Below are 27,285 nucleotides of genomic sequence, written 5' to 3' on the forward strand. Positions count from 1 at the left end.
TCTACATTTTTCATAATGAAGTCTTACTGTAATATGATCATATTTCAACTCAAGTGTTGCTACAAGATGAAATTACTGAAACGATTTTTAATGAAATTAAGTCAATCATTAGGAAACTTGAAAACATGAAGGCTCCTGGTAGTGAAGGAACCTTTAATATTCCTATTAAAAATCTTTTCGATATTGTCTTGAGACTCTTGGTTAAAATTTTCAAGTCTTTTTATTAGCTAACTTCCCTACGAGATGGAAAAACACTTAAAGTAGTTCCCATCCTCAAACCTGATAAAAACCCAGCATAAACATCAAGCCAATTAGTAATTAGTAACTTTTCTAAAAAATATCTTGTTGAGTATGATGACACGAAGGTTTAATAGCAGAAAATGTCCGACTTCCAGTTTCCTATTTATTTGATCCGAAAGATTCAAAATTATTTAACTGATCGTACTCTCCAGGTTACCTATCAGAATTGTAAATCTGAATCTCCTACGTTACCTATCAGAATTGTAAATCTGAATTGCTACCCGTACGAGTGTTCCATAGGGTTCGAGCGTTGCTCCAATCATGTATAATATTTTTATTTCTGATCTTCAAAATCTACCACTTGGTTGACAGAAATCGCTATTCTGTGACGACACAAGTCGTTTGTAACAGTTAGAAGTCTAGGAGTGATCTGCAGTCACCTACAAAAAAGCTTAAATATTTTCAGTGATTATCTGTCCAAATGGAAAATAGCACCAAATGCAGCAAAATCCCAATTAATTATTTCTCCTTATCAGCCAATAGCTTCTTTTGTTAAACCAAACAATAATCACTTGATCAAATTGAATGGTCTGATCAAGCAAAATACTTGGGTTTAACGTATGACAAAAACCTTACTTCTTACTTTCAAGGATCACATTGAAGGAATCCAGGAAAAGCGTAATAAATATATTAAATGTTTATATCCTCTTATAAACCGAAATTCTAAGCTCTGTCTAAACCAATTTGGTCAAGTTGTTGTTCCACCAAAAAGAAAACGCTTCAAAGGATTCAGAATAAAATTCTGAAAATGATTTTGAAGTGTCCTTCCGGGTTTTGTGCCAATGAGTTAAACAGACTCACAAATATAGAACCATTAGATGTAATGTCACATAATATTATAAACGAATTCCGACAAAAATCGATGAAAACTTCACTCTCTTCATTAGTTCTCTGCATTAGTTAGTATATAAGTTCATTTTCCCCATTACACAATACAAGTAGTGAATGATGTCTTCATGGTAATAACCAAATAATGTATATAATAATGCTGAAAAATCACCAATTGTAGATGAACACCCAATTTAAATCTTCATAATTCAATTTTAACTCATATTTTGATAAATAATACATTTAAATAAATATCTGCATTTTTCATGGATTTTCATGAGTGATTTCTAAACGCACAGCTTATGTTGCATGGTTACTGCTATGACAATACGTATGACAGTATCGTTAATGATATGTGACGAGGTAATATCGTATTCAAAAATATCTTGCACCTGCAAAATTGTAATAATAACTGGTGGAAAAAAAATTATTGATTAATTTATTAACAGTTAAATTTCATCATAGTTTTTCGTACGAATTGATTTATTGATACAATGATACAGATGCAACTTAAAAGTTCGGTTAAAAACTAATCTTCATCAGTGAAATATACTAGTAATTGGTACTATCACATATTACTAATATATAATGATCGCTTCCATGCATTAGTATACTTCTCGAAAAGAACCCTTGCTATGAACTTGGTAAACTTTTATTGTATGAACAATATGGAATTATTTATTGCAGACAATTGTATCTAAATACGATTTCTTCCATGCATGGTAATATAGGACACGGCTTTACAAAAGTTTTTACAATAGAAACAAACATATTGCATATTTGTGAAGTATACATAAAGACTACAAAGTTGAACATTCACTTATTTGTACAGAAATTTAAGACAATGACTAGCAACGCAAGCTCGGCGATTTATACTCTGAACTACTGATCGAGGTTTGTTATTGAATGCAGGCTTATACTACTGAATATTATATAGTTATTCATAAGATTATAAAACTGTCAGTGTGAATTCCTTCTGATCAGAACTTTTAGAAATTTCAAGATGCACTAAATCGATATTATGCTGCAACATCTGTAAAATCGTTCTTGTTTTAAATCGGTTATCGTTAGAGGTAGGATAAAATATTTATAAACAACCTAACCGGTCAGAATTCGGCAAGCGGATTTTAAAATTGAGGTAAATCAGAATAGAAAAACTTGTTAAATAACCATTTTTCGCAAACCTGTAAATTATTTCTCTTGATGAAGATGTGTGCCGTTAACATAGATGTGCTTAAGGATATATAATCTCTTGTTAACATTAACGAAGAATGATGTGCGTTATCAAGAATTTTGAACTTGTTGCAGTTCATTGAAATAAATTTTCTTCCCAAGACAAACTTTTTATATAAAATCGGAAATAATTAAGTAGTGTCATCTCCCTCGTATTGTGTGGTATCGCTTCTTAGAGCCGATTCGCTGATCGGAAATTGATTCGGCCAATTAACATGGTGACTATTATTTAGATGACTATAGGTACATCAGCCCTACGTTGCATCTAATACACATCGCATTCAGTATGTTGAAGAAGATACGGACAGAGTAAACTTTATTCATCTTTGAATGGAAAATAAACCACAAAGAACTGATTCATGCATGCATCTATAAAGATGCTAGAAAAGCGTTCGGTACAAATATAATCTTGTCACCACTGTACATTGTTAGCATTTCATATCCTTGCTATCATCAGAAGTGACGAATTCCTTTTTTCAACATGTGCTTGGAAATTGAAAGCGAAGTTTAAGTAAACAAAAATCAATTTCGTGGTAAAAGGAAGAATGATACATTTTTAATATGTTCCCATTCGCTTGTTGTCTACAAATAACACCGAGAGTTCTCAACTGGGTTTAGTTGGTATCTGAATCTTCACAAAGATGCTCGCTTCTAGTTTTAGTATAAAATTGTACCTCCAATGTCAACCATCTATATAGACACTGTGGTTCATATGGTAGTGTCAATGTCTGATGTACAAGAATAAATCGAGTTTATTTAATGAAAAGGTAAGCTATACGAAAATTATAAAATCAATTTCATTGATAAAAATCTTCACTAATATATTCTCTGAGTTTTACCGTCACGATAATATGTAATATTTAGACTGAGAACCATTTTGCGAATAATTTTAGCTTTTGGTTAAAATTTGTCATCTCGATAGATTTTATCGTGTAGTTACCTTTGATTGTAACTACGGCCCGATTCAAAATTTGACGAATTGTTTTTTTGCACTGTTCGGGTCGTCCGTGTTTGCTGTTCAATGCATAGGACGCTGGTCTAACAAGTAAGTTGTCGTATGTTCAAGCCCCAACCTGGAAAGATTCATTGTGTCAGTAGGATCGTAGTACTAGCCATGCAATGATTTTGTACTCTAAGAATCCTTTGCGAGAGCGATTGAAACGGAAGGCCCAAATTCCACAAAATGATTGGAATGCCAAGACTGCTGCTCACTATACGGGCCGGGCGCAATGAAAAACTAACCGCGTAACCTTTTGATGTCATAATTTTGAACGTTTATAACTAAGTTATTAGTTGATCGAATTATATAATCTAACTATCAATCGATTCGAAAATATTTAACTTTAACATACTATGCATCAGCGTTTGAGTATTTGTATAGTATACCATTTACAAAGCCGGTTTGAATTATGTTCTCACGAGCCAATCGCAGCTTGCCATAATGATATCATTCTTTTGACCAGTAGGAACTATCACACAAAACGGAATCAATAAATATATGATACGTCACATTTTTTGTCAACACCAGGGCGAGACCGTCACAGGTAAAAATTTGACTAACGAGTGAATGACAAAACTGAAAATTACATCTAATCTTATTCTAATCATGCTTTCAAGAATCGCATAGAGGGAATTCATACTAAAAATAGTAAATCGGTATGCAGTACAAATTTGACAAGTTGATACACCGAAATCTCCATTTACGAACTTCGTAAAAAAAAACTGTGTTATGAATGTGGGAATCCCCAATCACATGGTCATGTTCAGAACGGATGTCAAAAGTTAGTGCAAGAAAATGATATTCAGACTCGTTTCGAAATCTAAGATAACGACTTCCGGTTTATTGATTTTACTCCAAACCCCTTACAATATAGGTATCTTCGTAACGGGTTTGATGATTAGATGTCGGAAAACAATGTTTAAAGTGATTCTGAACTTGAAGATTTCTTGAAAACCCTTACAATAGAAGTATTTTCGGAACGGATTTGATGAGTAGATGTCGGAAAGCGATGTTTGGAAGTTGTTCTGAATGCAAAAATAACGACTTTCGGTTTATTGGTATCCCTTACAATATGAGTATTTTCGGAACGGATTTGATGAGTAGATATCAAAAAATAATGTTTGAAGTGATTCTGAACTTCAAGATGGCGACTTCCGGTTTATTGATATTCCTTAAAAACTCTTACAATATGGGTATTTTCCGAATAGGTTTGATGAGTAGATGTGATAAAACGATGTTTGAAGTGATTCTGAATGCTCAGATGGCGACTTCTAGTTCATCGGTACTCCTTAAAAACCCCTGCAATATGTTTTTTCGGAACGGATTTGATGAGTAGATCTCGGAAAACGGTGTTTTGAGTGGTTCTGAATGGCAAGATTACTACTTCCGGTTTATTGATATTGCGTTTCATATGAGTATTTTCAGAACGGATTTGATGAGTAGATGTTGAAAAACGAGGTTCGAAGTTTTTCTGATTTCCAAGACGGCGACTTCCGGTTTTTTGATATTTTCCAAAAACTCTTACAATATGGGAATTTTTGGAACGGGATCGATGAGCAGATGTCGGAAAACATTGTATTTTTTATTCAGGCCTATTTGCATACAAGCTTCACGTGGCCAATTGAGTCGATTTTTTAGTAGAACTGTTTTTCTCGATGGAGAGGAGTTTCCATTTTTATCCAACGAGGATTGATGAGCACTTTGCTCTAGGCTCGTCTTTTCGTTTATAGTCGCATCGTCGGTATTGATGTTATCAAACGTGTTATTATGGATGGTTTCCGTTTTTTTCTCGGCGTTGTTCGTAGTCTTATGCTCAATGCTAGTTGCTGTAGATGCGCCTTGTACATTAATTGCAGCTGATTGTTGGTTTGATTCTGGAAGCGATTTTGAGGTAGAAGTACTGGGTTCACTAGCTGCCGTTGCTGAACAGTTGTCCTTGTCTTTGGTTGAAGATGTCCTTTTCGCTGTTCCAGTGCAAGGTTTACCGTAGTGTGCAGGTTGTTCACAAAACATGACATGTAACCTGCTGATTTTCATAGGTAATCAGTGTTTTACATGGATGTGTCCCACCTTTACCACAAATAATGTAAGATGGAATTTCATTACGTAGTTGCATACGTTCCACTCGCACGCCATTCCGGATGCCGGGGGGGAAATTCTGCCATACCTCCCTTTCAATGGAAAGGATTTCACCGTGTTGCGACATATTTTCCCGAACAAACTTATCGCTGGCCTGCGGGGGAAGGTCATGCACGCATACTTCTATGGCATTGTCCACCATGTACACAGGGGTTTTGTATTTAATGTTGTCACACTCAACGCTGTGCACCTCATTGATAACTTAAGCTAATGCAATTGCATCTCTTTCATGTTTAAACACACACAGTTAGACGCTTAGTTGACTTGAATCTCAGTTATATTATTAGCGTCTAGATGCATTTGTTCTTTAAGTAAGATTTCAATTTTGTTTTCTGCTGGTCTAACTTTGCAGCGCTTGAAATCAATATAAATTGAATTTGGTCTTGTAGACCAAGTTTCAGGCTTTGTTAAATCGTATTTGCCCATTTCGTACACTCTATTTTTTACAACACTATATTATCTTCTTTGTTTCTATTGTCTCGACTGTAAGCTATTTTGGACTGTCGGATGTCGGATGAGATGCGAGCACGAACTGATGAAAACAATGTTTGAAGTGATTCTGAACTCCATGATGGCGACTTCTGTTGATTGATTCTAGAAATGCCCATACTGTAAGGGTTCTTGAGGATTAATAATAAACCGGAAGTCGCCGTCTTCTAATTCAGAATCACATCAAACTTTGCTTTCCGACATTCACTCATTGAACCTGTTCCGCAGAAACCCATATCGTAAGGGTTTCTAAGGAATATCGATAAGCCGCATGTCACCATCTTGGCATTCAGAACCAATTCCAAACATAGTTTTTTGACATCTACTCATTAAGTCCGTTCCGAAAATACCCATATAGTAAGGGTTTTTAAGGAATATATATAAACCGGAAGTCACCATCTTGGCATTCAGAATCACTTCAAACATCATTTTTCGACATGTACTCACCAAATCCGTTCCGAAAATTCCAATATTGTACGAGTTTTTGAGGGATACCAATAAATCGGAAATCACCATCTTGGACCTCAGAATCACTTCAAACATTGTACTCATTAAACCCGTTCCAGAAATACCAAGATTGTAAGAGTTTTTGAGGAATATAAATAAAGCGGAAGCCGCCATCTTGGAATTCAGAACTACTTCAATCATCGTTTTCCGACATCTACTCTTCAAACCCGTTCGGAATATACCCATATTGTTGGAATTTCAAGAAATATCAATAAACCGGAAGCCGCCAGCTTGGATTTTGGAACAACCCCAAACATCATATTTTTTTGTACCCACTTCTCACATATGATTGGGGCTTTCCACATTTATTACACAAAATCCCAAACAACGTAAACTTCTTTTACGAATCAAATTCCAAATAACGTAAACTTTTTTTAAGGACTACATCCATTTACGAAACCCCGTTTAGTTCGTAAATGCAAGGTTGTTCCAGTCGCGCGGATTTCACGATTTTTGCAGATTGTGCGATTTTCGCGGATTTAGCGCGGTTTCTGCTAAAATTTTTATGCGATGGCGCGGATTTCGCTCGAATTTCAATTAATATCATTTCACATTTGTGAATCAATTGTTCGAAAAATATGTTCTTGGTGAAATTTCGAAGCTTGAAACAAAATAAAATTAAAGGTGGGCGAATGTTTCAGCAATTGGTCGAGCTGGCCAAATTGGTGAGTTTTCACTTTACCAACCCTACGAGAAGACGTCTCTATCAAATGTTTTTGTATTGGACAAAATTTCGATTTTATGCTCTCCGAGCTCGAGTGGTACAAATTGCTCTTTTAGCAGAGCTGTTATCTGGAATTACAAAAACCTTCCGATATATGTGATTGCGTTTCTCCATTCTAATGCGGACATAGACAGAAGATTTTCGCACTCAAACATATTGGTGTATGATGAAAGATATCGTCTCAGTGAAAACACATTCAATAATGCAAAGAACTTAATAAATGGAATACTATTCTTGATAATATGATCACAAACTTTGTGTGATAAAAATCGCATAAGCATCATTCGAACTGCATTTTGTATTTTTTTCGTTGAAAAATATTAAGAAAAAAGTCGGTGGAGAGGTATTTGTTTGAACGTTTCTTATTTATTATTTGTAAGTTTTTTATCTATACCCGGTTTTACCCTAATTTTGGTCTTTTCACCGGGTTTGTATCAGTTAGGGGGGGGGTATTGTATGGGGTGGAGGTTGAGGGGGGGGGGTGAGTTTACATCGAGTAGTAATTTACATTTCATAGAGTCGAGAGGGGAAAGAGAGAGGGAGAAGTGTGTTTACAGTTTATTGATTCAAGAACTATTGAAGGAGAGAAGGAGAGAGAGAAAAAAAAAGAAGAAAGAAAGAGAGAGATATGTGTAAGGGGAGAAGCTTAAAACTAGAGGTTTTTAGTAGATTTTCGGTAAGCTGTCAGGGGTATTACAGTTTTAGGTCGTGGTGAACATCTTTCTTGCTGTTCTTGGAAGCTCCACTCCAGGCTTCGGGGGGTTCGGGTATGGGTTTTGAACGTTTCTTAAAAATCATGATTTGCAGTGTTCACTGAATCTTAGCGCAAACTAATCAGAAGTGAATCAATGCAGCCTAGATAGAGTAGAAGTTTTTCTAGATCCTAACGTTTCTCTTTGATTTTTTGCCTCTCTCATATAGACAGGCTATGCAATCACTGTGAAAATCTACTTTTTAAACGAGGCCCGGAGGGCCAAAGGTCATATACTATTCGACTCAGCTCGACGAACTGAGCAAATGTATGTGTGTGTGTCCGTGTGTGTGTGTGTATGTAACAAAAATATGCACCCACCTACGAGAAGACGTCTCTATCAAATGTTTTTGTATTGGACAAAATTTCGATTTTATGCTCTCCGAGCTCGAGTGGTACAAATTGCTCTTTTAGCAGAGCTGTTATCTGGAATTACAAAAACCTTCCGATATATGTGATTGCGTTTCTCCATTCTAATGCGGACATAGACAGAAGATTTTCGCACTCAAACATATTGGTGTATGATGAAAGATATCGTCTCAGTGAAAACACATTCAATAATGCAAAGAACTTAATAAATGGAATACTATTCTTGATAATGTGATCACAAACTTTGTGTGATAAAAATCGCATAAGCATCATTCGAACTGCATTTTGTATTTTTTTCGTTGAAAAATATTAAGAAAAAAGTCGGTGGAGAGGTATTTGTTTGAACGTTTCTTATTTATTATTTGTAAGTTTTTTATCTATACCCGGTTTTACCCTAATTTTGGTCTTTTCACCGGGTTTGTATCAGTTAGGGGGGGGGGGGGGGGTATTGTATGGGGTGGAGGTTGGGGGGGGGGGGGTGAGTTTACATCGAGTAGTAATTTACATTTCATAGAGTCGAGAGGGGAAAGAGAGAGGGAGAAGTGTGTTTACAGTTTATTGATTCAAGAACTATTGAAGGAGAGAAGGAGAGAGAGAAAAAAAAAGAAGAAAGAAAGAGAGAGATATGTGTAAGGGGAGAAGCTTAAAACTAGAGGTTTTTAGTAGATTTTCGGTAAGCTGTCAGGGGTATTACAGTTTTAGGTCGTGGTGAACATCTTTCTTGCTGTTCTTGGAAGCTCCACTCCAGGCTTCGGGGGGTTCGGGTATGGGTTTTGAACGTTTCTTAAAAATCATGATTTGCAGTGTTCACTGAATCTTAGCGCAAACTAATCAGAAGTGAATCAATGCAGCCTAGATAGAGTAGAAGTTTTTCTAGATCCTAACGTTTCTCTTTGATTTTTTGCCTCTCTCATATAGACAGGCTATGCAATCACTGTGAAAATCTACTTTTTAAACGAGGCCCGGAGGGCCAAAGGTCATATACTATTCGACTCAGCTCGACGAACTGAGCAAATGTATGTGTGTGTGTCCGTGTGTGTGTGTGTATGTAACAAAAATATGCACCCACTTTTATCAGAAATGGCTGACCCGATTTTTACAAACAAAATATCAAACGAAAGGTCTCATAGTCCCATAGCCTGCTATTGAATTTCATTCCTATCCGACTTCCGGTTCCGGACAGATAGGATGATATGTATCAAGAAAATGAAAAAAATATGCACTCACTTTTTTTCAGAGATGGCTGAACCGATTTTTACAAATTAATATTCAAAAAAAAGGTGTTATGGTCCCATATCTTGCTATTGAATTTCATTTGAATGTGAATATGTGAAAATTTGAGAAAAAGTTTACACTCAATTTTCACAAGCTAAGATTCAAATGAAAGGTCTTATAATGTCCTGAAAATTTGTAGAACATTTTATCTACATCCGACTTCCGGTTCCGGAACTAAAGCGTGATAAAGAGGAAAATTACCAATTTTATTAGTATTTGTCCACGAAAGATGGTTAAAAACAGATACAAATCCAATTAAACTATCAGATAAATTCTTCTGTTTTGCAGAGCTTGTTAGTTTGTGGGCATGAAAACTCAATTCGGCACTACTGGTCCCCTCTTTTCGTGTTCCGAAAGCACCGAAAGTGGAGAAGAAAAACTTCTAAAAATAAATTCACTTCGATTTCTCTGCGATGCTTGAACCGATTTTCACAAATATAGATTTAAATTAATGTTCATACTGTCTTTAAAGCTACTGTAAAATTTCATCCGGATCCGACTTCCGGTTCCGCAGTTGCAGGGCGATGAGTGTCAAAGTTTTCAGATCGCCATATAGAGTGACAATATGTACAACACGGAAAGAAGAAGAAAACACAAAACGAACAAGACGTGCTTTGTTCTATTTCGCACAAGTTGTGTAGTGATGTCAATAATAATATTAATAATAATAATAATAATAATAATAGTAATAATAATAATAATAATAATAATAATAATAATAATAATAATAATAATAATAATAATAATAATAATAATAATAATAATAATAATAACAATAATAATAATAATAATAATAATAATAATAATAATAATAGTAATAGTAATAATAATAATAATAATAATGATAATAATCCCACTACATGTTTTATGCTGCTGATTCATTCTGTTTAGCTTGACATACATATGCAGAAGTAACACAAACTTCGCTTCGGCTTCGGTAGGATTGAAAATAGTGATTAAAAACAAATGCAAATGTTCCCAAGACCTCCTGCACGTCCAAGTGCATTAGATTTATCTCTTTGCTCGACTTCAATTCGACTAGATTGCACCTGGAAAGTATTTCCTGATTTACACGGTAGCGATCATTTACCAATCATCATCTCAATTAGCAGTAACAAAGGCATTGCTAATTCAGTTAATATTCCATATGATTTGACAAAAAATATTGACTGGATTAAATACCAAAGTAATATTTCAAGTGCCTTAACTTCAATGGAAGAGCTCCCCCCACTTGAAGAATATGACTTCCTCGTTTGTTCGATTCTGGAGGCCGCAGAACAAGCCCAAACCAAACGATTTCTTGGTCCATCGTCTAAAAGAAGGCCTCCAAACCCTTGGTGGGACAAAGAGTGCTCAGATGCTAAGCACGCGAAACAAAATGCCTTCAAGACGTTTTTAAAACGAGGAGGAGGAACTCCTCAGAATTTTGAAAAATTCTTGACTTTAGAAACTAAGTACAAGAGCATACTTCGGGCCAAGAAATGTAGCTATTGGAGACATTTTGTCGAAGGTTTGTCAAGAGAAACCTCAATGAGCACTCTTTGGAATACGGCCAGACGAATGAGGAATCGTAACGTAGGAAATGAGAGTGAGGAATACTCGAACCGATGGATATTTGATTTTGCGAGGAAAGTTTGTCCAGATTCTGTTCCTACGCGTAGCATTATTAGGGAATCTTTTTCAAATAATGGTTCCATTGATAGCCCCTTTTCAATGATGGAATTTTCCATAGCACTCATGTCTTGTAACAATAACGCTCCTGGGTTGGACAGAATTAAATTCAACTTGGTGAAGAATCTGCCCGACCTCGCAAAAAGACGTTTGTTGGAATTGTTCAACAAGCTTCTTGAGCAAAATATTGTTCCACCTGACTGGAGGCAAGTGAAAGTTATCGCCATTCAAAAGCCGGGGAAACCAGCTTCCAATCACAACTCATATAGACCCATCGCGATGTTGTCCTGCATCAGAAAATTGTTCGAAAAAATTATTCTACGACGTCTCGACACTTGGGTCGAGACGAACGGTTTGTTGTCAGATACTCAGTTTGGCTTCCGTAGAAATAAAGGGACGAATGATTGCCTTGCATTACTTTCGTCTGACATCCAAATTGCCTTCGCTCAAAAGCAACAAATGGCATCTGTATTTTTAGACATTAAAGGAGCATTTGATTCAGTTTCCATTGATGTTCTTTCAGACAAGCTTCACCAACATGGACTCCCAGCGGTTATAAATAATTATTTGCACAACCTTTTGTCAGAGAAACGCATGCATTTTTCACATGGCGATTTGGTAACATTCAGAATTAGCTACATGGGTCTACCGCAAGGCTCTTGCCTCAGTCCGCTCCTCTATAATTTTTACGTGAATGACATTGACAGCTGTTTAGTATCCCCATGTACACTAAGACAATTGGCAGATGATGGCGTAGTTTCAGTTACTGGACCCAAAGCTATTGATCTGCAAAAACCACTGCAAGATACCTTAGATAACTTGTCCGTTTGGGCTGTCCATCTGGGTATCGAATTCTCTGCGGAGAAAACAGAGCTGGTCGTCTTTTCAAGAAAGCATGATCCCGCGCAGCTTCAGCTTCATATGATGGGAAGAATGATCCAACAGGTTTTGACTTTCAAATACCTCGGGGTGTGGTTTGATTCCAAATGCACGTGGGGAGGACACATTAGGTTTCTGATAACAAAATGCCAACAAAGAGTAAATTTTCTTCGAACAATAACCGGATCTTGGTGGGGTGCTCATCCGGAAGATCTAATAAAATTGTATCAGACAACGATACTTTCAGTGATGGAATATGGATGCGTTTGCTTTCGTTCCGCTGCAAACTCTCATATTATCAAATTAGAACGAATTCAATATCGTTGTTTGCGAATTGCTTTAGGCTGCATGCATTCGACACATACAATGAGTCTTGAAGTTCTGGCGGGAGTTCTTCCATTGAAGGATCGTTTTTGGGAGCTTTCGTCGCGACTGCTAATAAGATGCGAGGTACTGAATCCCCTAGTTATTAATAACTTCGAAAGGCTAGTTGAGCTTCAATCTCAAACAAGATTCATGACTGTATATTTTAACCATATGTCACAGGAAATCAACCCTTCAAGATATATTCCTATCCGTGTCAGCCTCCTAAATGTCCCTGACTCAACTTTATTTTTCGACACATCCATGCAGCGCGAAGTGCGTGGAATTCCGGAACACCTACGCTCGTTGGAAATCCCAAAAATATTTACAAGTAAGTTCAGGCATATCGACTCTGAGAAAATGTTTTACATGGACGGATCGCGAATTGAAGAAGCGACAGGGTTTGGTATGTTCAACAATAATGTTTCGGTCTCCTTTAGGCTTCAAGAACCTGCATCTGTTTATATAGCAGAGTTAGCAGCAGTTCATTATAGTTTGAGTGTAATCGTCACATTATCTCCAAACCATTATTTTCTTTTCACAGATAGTCTGAGTGCAATTGAAGCCATTCGCTCAAAGGCTGCTGGCAAAAATGAACCTTTTTTCTTGGGCAAAATAAAACAGTGCCTGAACGTCATATTGAATAATAATTATCAAATCACAATAGTTTGGGTCCCGGCTCATTGCTCCATTCCAGGCAATGAAAGAGCCGATATTTTAGCCAAACGTGGTGCTATTGAGGGTGAAATTTATGAGAGACCAATTGCTTTCAATGAATTCTATAGCGCGTCTCGCCAAAGAACACTTGCCAGCTGGCAAGCTTCTTGGGATAAAGATGATCTGGGTCGGTGGATGCACTCAATTATTCCTAAAATATCGACAAAGGCATGGTTCAGGGGATTGGATGTGAGTAGAGATTTCATTCGTGTGATGTCCAGACTCATGTCCAATCACTACACGTTAGATGCACATCTCCTTCGAATTGGACTTTCCGAGACTAATCATTGTGCTTGTGGCGAAGGTTACCGCGATATTGACCATGTTGTTTGGACATGCGTGGAGTATCGTGATGTCAGATCTCAACTAATAAATTCCTTGCGTACCCAAGGGAGACTATCCAATGTCCCAGTTCGCGACATTCTTGCTTGTCGTGACGTTCCTTACATGAAACTTCTTTATTATTTCATTAAGTCCATTGGAGTTCCAATTTAAATTTTATTTTATGTTAGATTGTTTTCTCTTCCATGAGTTCAACCAATAGCCAGCTATCTTATATTAAATAAAAGTGATGAACTGATACAAACAAACCTGAAATAGTTATAAGATCATGTACAAAATACAACTCGCTTGATAAAAACAGTGTTTAGATTAACTAATGAATACCAACATACTAATAGGATATTCGAAATGTATTAGGTTTAAAGTACTATGTATTGTAGATGCCACGGCGAAGAAAAACTTATGTATATTGCCTATGAAATAAACGTATTTATGAAAAAAAAAATGCAAATGCAACTGGTCTATTATTATTATTACTCAATACGGCTCCCAGTGCTTTTCCTGATGCGTCAGTATGCAACGTGAATATGTTATCCTCGGAAAAGTCTGGATAATCAAGTACTGGAGGGTTCATAAAGCATTTTTTCAAATATTGGAAAGAGTGTTCGCACTCGTCGGTCCAATGAAATTCAATATTTTTCCAAGTCAATTTATTCAATGGACTGCATAATTTAGTAAAATCTTTTATATGTTTCCTATAGTAGTTCGCAAATGCGACGAATCTTTTAACTTCGTCTGCTGATGGAGGGCTACTCCAATTTTTGATAATTTCTATCTTAGAAGGATCTGGTTTTACGCCTTCTACAGATACTAAATGTCCCAAATAAGTGGGTTTAATTTCAGGTTTGTTTTTCTCAATCTTTCAAACACATTTATCAAATTTCTATTATGTTCATCTAGGGTTTTGCCAAACACTATGATGTCATCTAAGTAAACTAGACATTTCTCCATGTTGACATAGCCACTGTCATTAACCTGGAGAATGTCGAGGGACTTACTTTCAATCCCATTGGGAGACGAGTCATTTGGTATTGTCCCCTGTTAGTACTAAATGCTGTTATTGGCCTATCTTCCTTTCTTAGTTCACACTGGTAATATCTTTGAGATAAGTCCAGGTGAGAAAAATATGTTGCTCCTGCTAATGATTCGATCACTTCCTCCAAATTTGGAAGTGTAAATTTATCATCTTGTAGGGCATTGTTTAGTTTCCGATAGTCGATAACTAAACGCTATTTTTTGTTATCATTAGTTGATTTCTTAGGAACTAGCAGTAGTGGACTGTTCCATTCTGAAACTGCATCCTCTATAATATTATCCTTAAGCATCTTATCCACTTGCCTTTGAACTTCGTCCTTTTGGGTTTGTGGTAGCTTATAGGGCCTTGTATACACGGGATGTGTGTCAGGTTTTACAGTAATCGAAGGTTGATAAATTTTCGTTACTGTTAGCTTGTTGTTTTTCAAGCAAAAAATATCATTATATTTCATACAAAGTTTCTCAATTGTTATTCTATCCCGCTCATTTAGTTCCTGTAAATTTAATTCTTTTAATATTTCTTGTGCTCTATTGTCATTATACTTATAGGCACTCTTAATTTCAATTGCGTCATAATTCGTAAAGGGTTTACACATTGGTTTTAAATTTTTGATTACGACTGCTTTGGTTTTTGCATTTAATATTCTCACTGGTATTTTTCCATTAGTTGGTTCCACTATAGCTCCTGCTATGTAGACTCCAGTCTGAATTTCTTGGCTACATATTACCATGGATTCAGAGTAATTTACTTCAATAAATGTCATTACCTCAGTTCGTTTGGGTATAATAAAGTTTTCCGCAAACAAAGGTTTTCTCAATGTTAATGTAAGCGTCTCAAAATTTATGTTAGCGTCAAATTTTCTAAGGAAATTCGTACCAATTAGACCTACGATATTTTGTGGTAGTTTATCAACAATATGGAAAGTAATGGAGTAGCTACTCCCATCGTATTCCATAAATGTATTCACTGTTCCTAAAGTGGTAGTGATACAATTAACACCATGTACCTGTATGGTTTTTGATGTGTCAATGCAAGCGTATAATTTCCCTGGTAGGTGACGTCTGTCTAATATGCAACATGATGCACCACTATCTACTACTAGGTTGAGGTGTTCATTTTCTATGATGAATTTGGATCTTAAAGCTCTCTCGCTGTTTAAATTATTCACGACAAAACTCGTTTACTTTTGCTTCTTCGTCATGTGCGGCTGCACCTTCTGGTTGCTCCGCTACATGCACGTTCCCTCTTGATTGACTGTTGTTTCGGTTGCTAGGGTCATTATTGTTTTCTCGGGTAGCCGAGTTATTGTTATTACCCTGGTTCTGTTGCCTATTTCTCTGGTTTCCGTCAAAGTTTTGGTTATGGTTATACCGTCCATAACCTCGGCGGTTGCTGTTAGATCTATGGTTATTTCCTTTACCTCGTTGGTGAGAGAAATCTCTATTACTATTACTATTACTATTGTAATGGTTGAAGTTATAACCCCTGCCGTAATTTCCGCGGTTTCCTCTTCCACGAAAATTAGGCCTATTGAATGCGAATCCCTGCGTCCAAATGGCAGACTCTGGTGACGATTGCGGCTGCACTTCCAGTGCATCCGATATCGCTCTATTAAGGTTTGGCGGGTTCCTCGCCTTAACGATGAATGCCATCTGAGCGCTGTTTAGTCCAGCTATAAAAGCGTTGGTAGCAACGGACTGAACTATTGCTCCTGCTGCTGACTCGTTTGGAAATGTATTATTTGATACATAGGCAGTGGCTAGTTTCGCTGCCAACTGCTCAACTTCTTTTCCGAATTCGGTGATACCCTTGTTTTTCTGTTTGGCGAGCTTTAATTCAGCTTCGCATGCTGTTGGTGTTAGTTTTATTGCAAATTTTTCGGCAAGCATTCGCTTAGCCTCATTAAGGGTGGTGACTCAATGCATCCATGTGCCGATCCCACTAGTCTTGTCTTCAGAAAAGTTATTATGTGACCTTCTGGAACGTTAATAGAATACGCTCTCAGTAAGTCTATTGTTTCCAGGAAATGACCCAAACTTAGGCTTTGCCCTTCGAATTTATCGATTACCTTCAAGGCAATCCCTAAATCTAATTTTTCCTCAGTCATTTCGGGCTTACTGTCGGAGTCACTGTCTGAGTTTTCTTCTATTTCCTTTATAGGAAGCAACTCTGAAGCGGACACCTCAGCTTCGGTGTCTAATAATTTTAAACATTCCGCAATCAATTTCTTTAATGCGTTGTATCGGTTTGCTAAATAACTGCGATCAATTTAGCTTTGTTTTGTAAGTAGAGTAATTTTTCTCTTTTTATTTGTTTTGTTTCTATCCTGAAATGACTCCTCACTTGCAGGCTTTTATAGAAATTGTCGACCTCCTGCTCAACTTTTTGGAATTGGGAATTGTCCATCCCATTTTATGTGATATGTTGTCATCAAACTTATGGTTGTTGCGTTATATTCACTTAGTGAAAATAGAAATGAGAAGAAAAAAAATTTTTTTTTCTCAATCGATTTAGTGTAACATCATTATTATATTTTTTTTTCAATTATATTCAATGTAATCTTTTTTTTTCGATTTTTAAAAATAAGATTTCATTTCTACGTTTTTTTTTTCAAATATATATATATATATATATATATATATATATATATATATATATATATATATATATATATATATATATATATATATATATATATATATATATATATATATATATATATGTATATAATCGATATATGAAACGAAAAAGGAATATTCTTATATATAAAAAAAGTATTATTAAATTATTATTTAAAAAAAATATATATGTGTATCATTATTATTGAAAGATCTGGAGAATGTATCATAATTATTATTATTTTTTGTCTTGAATACGACTTACTTTACTATGGGGCGCCTTTTCAAAATTAGCCATATGGAAGAATGGGCAGAACTTAATCGTGAATATCTCGACTTGTATTAATGGTAGCAACATAATTCTTTCACCATTTCATCAAAAATATGATCAGGAATTCAGGATAATATTTTGAACAGTGTGCGATAACAACAAACAACTCAAAAATTAAGTGTTCTTAAAATTTGAAAACAACGCGGAAAATTCTTTACTTTCGCTTGGGTTTTTCGCGCAAGGACGACGATTTTGAGGTAGTCAGGCACATATCTTCAACTGAATGCGTATAAAAGGGGAACCGTGGTCGAAAATCGATCATTCAACGCGCAAGAATGTTCCACAGAAGGATGAAATTAATTTCCCACGGCTCCCACCGAAGAGGGATATTCCGAATTTGCCGCCACTTCCTCGCAGCAATCCAAAGACTTCAGCCTCTGGATCCCAAAAAGAATCTTCCTCAAGAATCCCTCCTGGATGGGGCAATAATCAACCACAAGCAAAGGATGACTCTGGTGATTTATTCTCTGCTGAACAACTGATCGTCATTTTTGAAACAATGACAACAAAACTACGAAACTGCAGAACGCGGTTAGATCAAATCAACGCCTTAGGCAAATTCATCATCGAATATGCAATATAATGAGTTGGTTATAGTAAATTGGAATGCTTGCTCACTCAGGAGCAAAACTGCTGAATTGTCCGACTTTCTTCAAGAGAAGAATGCCGATATTGCTATTTTAACTGAAACTCATCTTAAACCTGAAATTTCTATTTTTATTTCCAATTACAGGATTCACAGGCTCGACAGGACAACTACCAGAGGAGGGGGAGTTGCCATTGCCGTTAAACGATCCATTCAGCACAGGCTTCTGTCAGCCTTTAAATTGCAACTCATAGAAGCCATCGGAATTGAGATTACAACGAGGATGGGACCCATCATCATCATTGCAGCGTACTGCCCCAAACAAACCAATCTTCGAGATGGTACGTGTGCATCATTGAAGCGAGATCTGGCTATGCTCACTCGACGACAGAACAAATTCATCATTGCTGGGGACCTGAACGCACGGCATGAGCTGTGGGGAAACAGAAGACAGAATCGAAACGGATTCGTACTTGCCGAAGATTACGAAGCTGGACAATACAACATCTTCGCTCCGGATCAACCAACGCGACTTTCCAGATCGGGAGTTCATTCCATTTTGGATATATTCATCAGCAACATCGCCATAGACAGCTCTCCGGTTGTCTTCAACGAGCTCTCTTCCGACCACTTTCCAGTAATATTGACGTTGGGATCTTCACCAGAAACAGTGCCTATTCAACCTCGGAGGAACTATTATCGCACCGATTGGGTCCAATTTCAACATATCGCCGACCAACTTATTAATATCGATTTGCCACTTGATTCCCCGATGGAAATCGATGCAGCCCTATCTTCCTTCCAGCATTCAATCACAGTCGCTCGTGATAGGACGGTTCCAGTACAACACATGCCGAGTTCCTCTCTTCAAATCGACAGTGTCACCAAGAAACTCATCCGACTTCGGAATATCTACCGGAGGCAGTATCAACGAACTGGCATTCTAGATAGGAAGACTACTTATAACAACTTAACTAGGATAATCCAGGAAAGGATATCTGAGCTTCGCAACAGGAACTTCCAGCAAAAGCTTCGAGTAATTCTCCCACATTCAAAGCCCTTCTGGTCCTTAACGAAGGTGCTTAAGAAAAAACCGAAGCCTATTCCTCCTCTGATGTCACCCCAGGACGCAGCTGAAGGAATACCTTTAATCACACCAGTAGAGAAGGCAAATGCGCTAGGCCAGCAGTTTGTGTGTTCTCACAATTTAGGACTTAACATTGTTAGTCCATATGAAAGAGCCGTTGCTGATAGCGTAGCTGAGGTTGACCAATCAGACAGCTTGGTTCCTGAGGAAAGTAGAGTCACTGCGAATGAGCTGATGGCTTTTGTGAAAAAATCCAAAAATATGAAGGCCCCCGGTTTCGACAACACATTCAACATTGAGCTGAAACATTTGAGTATTCGCCCATTTGTCTTCTTAGCTAAAATTTTTAACAGGTGCTGGGAGCTTGGTTACTTCCCTTCAATGTGAAAGTTAGCTAAAGTTATCCCAGTTTTGAAACCGGGGAAAGATCCTTCCTTTTCCAAGAGCTATCGGCCCATCAGCTTATTCTCTGCCCTATCCAAGCTGTTTGAAAAGTCAATACAAAGGCGAATTCTTGCTTTTGCAGATGAACAGGATATATTTCTGGAAGAACAGTTTGGGTTCCGGAAAGGAAGATCCACCATCCACCAGCTCACAAGGGTTAACAACGTCATCCAGCAAAACAAATCAGTGTCCAAAACGACTGCCATGGCAATATTGGATATTGAAAAGGCATTCGATAATGTGTGGCACGATGGCCTGGTGTTTAAACTGCATCGGTATAATTTTCCCATGTATCTTATTAAAATTATCAAAAATTATCTTGCAGATAGAGCATTCCAGGTTTCTCTGAATAATGCACTTTCAGAAAGATTTACTATCCCTGCTGGTGTACCCCAGGGAAGTATCCTAGGTCCCATTCTATACAACATTTTCACATCAGACATCCCACCTCTTCCAGGTGGTGGTGTTCTGTCACAATTTGCTGATGATACTGCCATTCTTTACAAAGGTCGTGTCATTAATGCTCTGAAAAATAAACTACAGACAGGTCTGGACGCTTTAACGGAATATTTTACAAGCTGGAAAATTGTGATCAATGCAGCAAAAACTCAGGTCATCTTGTTTCCACATTCAAGATCTCCAAAACTTGTTCCATCAGACGAATGCAGAATACGATTCGGTGATGAGGTCATTCAATGGTCCGATGAAGTTATCTATCTAGGACTCACCTTTGACAGACATCTGATATTCAGGTCACATGTTGACAAAATCGTGCAAAAATGCAGCATACTCATTAGGTCTCTGTATCCGCTGATTTGTAGAACATCTAAACTATGCCTGAAGAATCAGATGGCTGTCTATAAACAAATCATCTACCCCGCAATTGAATACGCAATCCCTGTTTGGCGGGGCTGTGCACGAACACACAAACTTAGGCTTCAGCGCATTCAAAGTAAGATCTTAAAGATGATTCTAAATCTACCCCCTTGGACAAGAACTAGTGAAGTACATGAGATGGCCTCACTGGATATACTAGAACAAAAATTCGAACAATACTGCACGAAATTTGAAGAGAGGTGCTCAATCTCTGAAATACAAATAATTCAAAATTTGTACGTATTAGGTTAAGGATAGTTATAAGTAGGTAGACATTTTATAAATAATTAAAATAAATATTATGATTAAACATTAGTATGTAAAACAAGAGTAACTAAAACACCTAATATTAATAACGAATCGTATGAACAACAAAGATGAAAGGCCAAAGGGTCAAAACACTTGTACTGTAAAATGTTGATGTAATACACAAAAATAAGATTAATAAACAGATATTTATGCAAAAAAAAAAAAAAAAAATGAAAATCGATCATTTCTTTTCGTGCGTTCGATGGATGCAGACGTCGTGGGAGTGGAATCATCAACCAGCAGCGACGGAGAATGCACCTTCTGCGTGGTTACAACCTCAAACGCTCAGGTCGCATCTCTCATTCGCTTGCTGGCCATCAAGGCGAGAACCAGCAGCGACTGAAACTGGATTCTGAGTCTGTTATTGGATCTAAATTTAGGTCTTGAACTCAGGGTCCAGTTCTCTATTCCAGACTTCTATTCGGTTCTTCTTAAAACCATAATAATACTCCTAAAGAATTATGCGGAATTTACTTTACTGTACCTCTATACAACCCATTCTTATCGTGAATACGACTTACTTTACTATGGGGTGCCTTTTCAAAATTTACCCTCTGAGAGAGTGATAAGAATCAGAACGCGTTCTAAGGAAGAGAACAAAATATCTGCTGCTGTACAACAAATCGTCCGGGAAAAATGTTCCGAAAAGTGGTGAATATCGCAGTGAGTTCCTCAATTTGGTCCTTGTGAATGCTAGAAACGAGTCCCTTCAGCATATTGATAGTTTCTTTCAATAAAATATGCAAATCCGAAATGAAATAATCGACATTAAAATTCTGTATGCGGCTATTTTTATAGCCGTTAGGACCGCCCATTAGTGAAAAAGCTACAAACGAAATCAGGTAGAAACAAGCCTCTCAACAAAACTTGAATCAGTTTGGATTGTATCGCCACTGCGAGCAGATGTGTTTTGTATCGTCTGCACGCTTTCGACAAGAGCGAATTCGTCACAGCTGCCAGTCATTAGCATTGGGAAAAAAACAACGATGGAGAGCATTGCACAAGATCAGCCGTTCTAATGGCTCTAAAAGTTTTCTAAAGAACTATTAGGATTTGTTGTTCGCAAATCGTAGGGAAATATCCTCAGTTTACTACAATTCAAGAACAGTTTGCTTAGATTTGTGCACTTTTCGCTGTGTGAAACTCACAGTAATCGAGATCAAGTGAAGCCTTCTTTGTTTATGCGAAAAATGTTCCAGAGTTTAATGTCGTAGAGAATTACGCAATTTGACTCTTCTGAATGCTGGAAACGAATCCCTACAGCATATTGATAGTTTCTTTCAATAAAATATGCAAATCCGAAATGAAATAATCGACATTAAAATTCTGTATGCGGCTATTTTTATAGCCGTTAGGACCGCCCATTAGTGAAAACGCTACAAACGAAATCAGGTAGAAACAAGCCTCTCAACAAAACTTGAATCAGTTTGGATTGTATCGCCACTGCGAGCAGATGTGTTTTGTGTCGTCTGCACGCTTTCGACAAGAGCGATTACGTCACAGCTGCCAGTCATTAGCATTGGGAAAAAAAAACAACGATGGAGAGCATTGCACAATATCAGCCGTTCTAATGGCTCTAAAAGTTTTCTAAAGAACTATTAGGATTTGTTGTTCGCAAATCGTAGGGAAATATCCTCAGTTTACTACAATTCAAGAACAGTTTGCTTAGATTTGTGCACTTTTCGCTGTGTGAAACTCACAGTAATCGAGATCAAGTGAAGCCTTCTTTGTTTATGCGAAAAATGTTCCAGAGTTTAATGTCGTAGAGAATTACGCAATTTGACTCTTCTGAATGCTGGAAACGAATCCCTACAGCATATTGATAGTTTCTTTCAATAAAATATGCAAATCCGAAATGAAATAATCGACATTAAAATTCTGTATGCGGCTATTTTTATAGCCGTTAGGACCGCCCATTAGTGAAAAAGCTACAAACGAAATCAGGTAGAAACAAGCCTCTCAACAAAACTTGAATCAGTTTGGATTGTATCGCCACTGCGAGCAGATGTGTTTTGTGTCGTCTGCACGCTTTCGACAAGAGCGAATTCGTCACAGCTGCCAGTCATTAGCATTGGGAAAAAAAACAACGATGGAGAGCATTGCACAAGATCAGCCGTTCTAATGGCTCTAAAAGTTTTCTAAAGAACTGTTAGGATTTGTTGTTTGCAAATCGTAGGGAAATATCCTCAGTTTACTACAAATCAAGAACAGTTTGCTTAGATTTGTGCACTTTTAGCTGTGTGAAATTCACAGTAATCGAGATCAAGTGAAGCTTTCTTTGTTTTTGCGAAAAATGTGAAAAAGGGGAATGCGTGCATAATTCATACAATTGATATTCGGAAGTGTTAAGGAACATGTCAGTTGTTTTCGTATTCACGACATCCAGTTATGTCTCTGACATTACCCACCCGCCTTTTTACTTAGCTTAACGGGTTCCCCGTTACGGCCATATCCATTTCCCTTTGATAGCTTTCTATGACGTATACCACATCCCGGTACGCCCACATGAGTGCTTCCTTCAGGGTATTGCGATTTTCGCGTACGGAATAAATCTCGTTTCTAATCTTTTTTTTCAGCACCCGCGCCTAGGTTGAGGCATGCACTCAACAGTGCATGTTTTGCCTGAATCTCCTTCTCGCTGGCTGGGTTTATGTTGTTGTCTCTGCCAATATTTTTTTTTCTCTATCTTCTCTTTTTTTCTATAGTGGCACACTTCAGCTAAACTTGTAGCGCCGAGAGTCTCACGGCTCGTTCAGCCACGCGTTGCGTTTGTTCACTATGCAGTTTGATTGCCGCTCGGGCCAGCACATATCCTACCGCCACTAGTGCCATAACACACAGTGCGATAGTTTGATAAACTTCATGTTCCGCTGACTGTGCATTGGTGCTGGTAATTATTTCGTCCGCACTAAACCAGCCCATAATGTCACTTAATGTCTTATAATACTGTTTCTGCTTAATTGCCAACGATAATTCGGTTTCTGTCCACTTCGCACAGTTTATTCAGTAAACGATTAGTTTTACCAAAATTTTCATTACAGAATTTAACTCCGGTTGCTTGATAACCACAATATCACTTTGGAATTGGGAATTGTCCATCCCATTTTATGTGATATGTTGTCATCAAACTTATGGTTGTTGCGTTATATTCACTTAGTGAAAATAGAAATGAGAAGAAAAAAATTTTTTTTTTCTCAATCGATTTAGTGTAACATCATTATTATAATATTTTTTTTGAATTATATTCAATGTAATCTTTTTTTTTCGATTTTTAAAAATAAGATTTCATTTCTACGTTTTTTTTCAAATATATATATATATATATATATATATATATATATATATATATATATATATATATATATATATATATATATATATATATATATATATATATATATATATATATATATATATATATATATATATATATATATATATATATATATATATATATATATATATATATATATATATATATATATATATATGTATATAATCGATATATGAAACGAAAAAGGAATATTCTTATATATAAAAAAAGTATTATTAAATTATTATTTAAAAAAAATATATATGTGTATCATTATTATTGAAAGATCTGGAGAATGTATCATAATTATTATTATTTTTTTACTTAGCTTAACGGGTTCCCCGTTACGGCCATATCCATTTCCCTTTGATAGCTTTCTATGACGTATACCACATCCCGGTACGCCCACATGAGTGCTTCCTTCAGGGTATTGCGATTTTCGCGTACGGAATAAATCTCGTTTCTAATCTTTTTTTTTCAGCACCCGCGCCTAGGTTGAGGCATGCACTCAACAGTGCATGTTTTGCCTGAATCTCCTTCTCGCTGGCTGGGTTTATGTTGTTGTCTCTGCCAATATTTTTTTTTCTCTATCTTCTCTTTTTTTCTATAGTGGCACACTTCAGCTAAACTTGTAGCGCCGAGAGTCTCACGGCTCGTTCAGCCACGCGTTGCGTTTGTTCACTATGCAGTTTGATTGCCGCTCGGGCCAGCACATATCCTACCGCCACTAGTGCCATAACACACAGTGCGATAGTTTGATAAACTTCATGTCCCGCTGACTGTGCATTGGTGCTGGTAATTATTTCGTCCGCACTAAACCAGCCCATAATGTCACTTAATGTCTTATAATACTGTTTCTGCTTAATTGCCAACGATAATTCGGTTTCTGTCCACTTCGCACAGTTTATTCAGTAAACGATTAGTTTTACCAAAATTTTCATTACAGAATTTAACTCCGGTTGCTTGATAACCACAATATCACTTTGCTCTTTTCTGTTATTTCACTAATTATAAATCGCCGTCACTAGCGGTACGCCATCAGTGTATGCAATTTTGTTATTTTGGCGGTGAAGAACACTAATCAAATGTAGTTGCTAATCATTCCTTTTTTAAACACTTTATACTGCTATTTAACACAGCTGGTCACTCGCGGTACGCCATCATTGCTATGCTGTTTGGTTAGAATGGTGGCGGAGAACACTGATCAAATCTCGTTTCTAATCTTTTTTTTTCGCACGCTTCGTATTGCTATGTAACACAAATGGTTCGAGCCAGGTACATTCCCGTAACCAACGAAAACACTCCACGAATGGCAAAGGATCGCCATGAAAAATCTTATGTTCTGATGGCCACTGAGTGGCGTGAATTTCTTTCTTTTGAAGTAACTACATTCCAGGTCGAGCGTTGGTTTCGAACTCTTTATTCCAGAATTGTATTTCTTAACGCTAGGTCCTGCTCGGGCGGTGGCTACGTGACCCTTTTTAGCGCGTCAGCATAAAACGGTCACCGCTCAGTCGGTGGCAATGATCGCGCTTTATGCTGCGTCGGAGTTTCGATATCATTTATTTATTTAAACGATTGAAGCGGGCCTGTATCCACCACAACTTCGAAAGAGCTTTCATACCGTGGTTGAATTACACGTTTGCGATCGTCTGCAGGCGAGATATGTTCTTTCCAAATATCCTTGTCCTTGACATTTGCAATGATAAGGTTCATTGTATATCAGAGCAGACTTCAGGATATATTCGTTACCATGGTAACTTTCACAATTAATGGATTTTATGGACATCGAAGTCTACAAATAGAATAATTTAGTAATCATTACAGACATTTTTTGAAAGTAACTGTCAGACGTTTTTTAAGAGTGAGATAAGAAGCCACGACTTTGAAAAAAAAGCAATCATCATGTCGAATTACGTTATGTCATTTTCTAGTTTTTCCATAGAAAAGCTCTGCGGATAAATATTCTCTATTCATCAATTGAAGTGGAGATCGATAAACGCTTCCTATATTGTACTGTTCACAATGATTAAGAAGTTTTTGTCATACAGATTTCGAGAGTATTATACACGCGAGCAATACAGATCACTTACGAATCGGGATCCCATGAATTGGTTATTAGTTTCATCAGATCCTTTGGTTACAAATATTCGTGAATGGCCGAAACAGTCCAAAAAAAATCTGTCGGACGATTCTAAGAGTCTTTTAGCTGGTTAAGAAATACAAATAACTAAGAAAATGAGTATTGATCATTCTTTTCTCTACCAGAAGATGACATAACTTAATTCGATTTGATGATTGCTTTTTTTAAAAGTCATGACAAAACAGTTACTAAACCATTCAATTTATAGACTTCGATGTGCAAAAGAAAATCATATTTTGTGGCAAGTACCATAGTAATCAAATATACTGAAATCTGATCTGACAAGAAGTGAACCTTATCATTGCAAATGCCAAGGACAAGGATATTTGGAAAGAACATATCTCGCCTGCAGACGATCGCAGACGAGTAATTCAACCATGATATGAAAGCTTTTTCGAGGTAGTCTAATATGTAAGTAATCTCATCTGCACCTTTTTGCGCCTGTTGATGGACAAGTTGCAATTTTGTAAAAAACATGAAAAATGGCTCTATTTCATTAAACTGAAATAATAACAGCATAGTATGTTTGAAAAAGATGGGTAGTTTTTGATGATGAAAATCTTTGTATAACATGAAAAACTCATATAAATTGGAAATATATGTGTTTTCTACAAAAACTGGTTTTAGAACACCCTTTTCAGAAAATACATTATATCATGAATTACACTCATGTTACGGGAATAGTACCTTCAGCAAATTTGTTTGAAATATCTTTCTGAACAACTTTGTCGAAGTAACTTAGCCCCTATGTTGGCTCTAAACTAAAATAATAGTTTTATCTCATTTGTAGGGGGATTAATAACATGAACAAAATTGGTCAAAAGATGGCGTCTATCATTCTGAGCAACTTTGCTGAAGATACTGTACCTAAAAAATCTCGTTCCTATAAGTAATTAATTAAGAGCATGAAATTGCGCTTTTAAACCACTGTGCAGTGTAAAATTTTTTTTACGTT

At 36.8% G+C, this 27,285-nt stretch overlaps 1 protein-coding gene across 7 annotated transcripts in view; it reads left to right on the forward strand.

The window, feature by feature from the left end:
- Positions 1-2,991: 2,991 nt before the first annotated feature.
- The window catches only part of LOC131432691 (uncharacterized), a 306,576-nt gene continuing 282,282 nt past the window's right edge, over positions 2,992-27,285 (forward strand). For all 7 annotated transcript variants that reach the window (XR_009229944.1, XR_009229943.1, XM_058599128.1 and 4 more), the window contains exon 1: positions 2,992-3,128. Coding sequence is in view for 5 of the 7 variants with exons in the window: in XM_058599128.1 (XP_058455111.1) it covers positions 3,121-3,128 (8 nt within the window). In the remaining 2 variants the exon portion in view is untranslated. The remainder of the gene's footprint in view (positions 3,129-27,285) is intronic.

This window comes from Malaya genurostris, chromosome 2 (genome assembly GCF_030247185.1).
Source record: "Malaya genurostris strain Urasoe2022 chromosome 2, Malgen_1.1, whole genome shotgun sequence".
Lineage (NCBI taxonomy): Eukaryota > Metazoa > Arthropoda > Insecta > Diptera > Culicidae > Malaya > Malaya genurostris.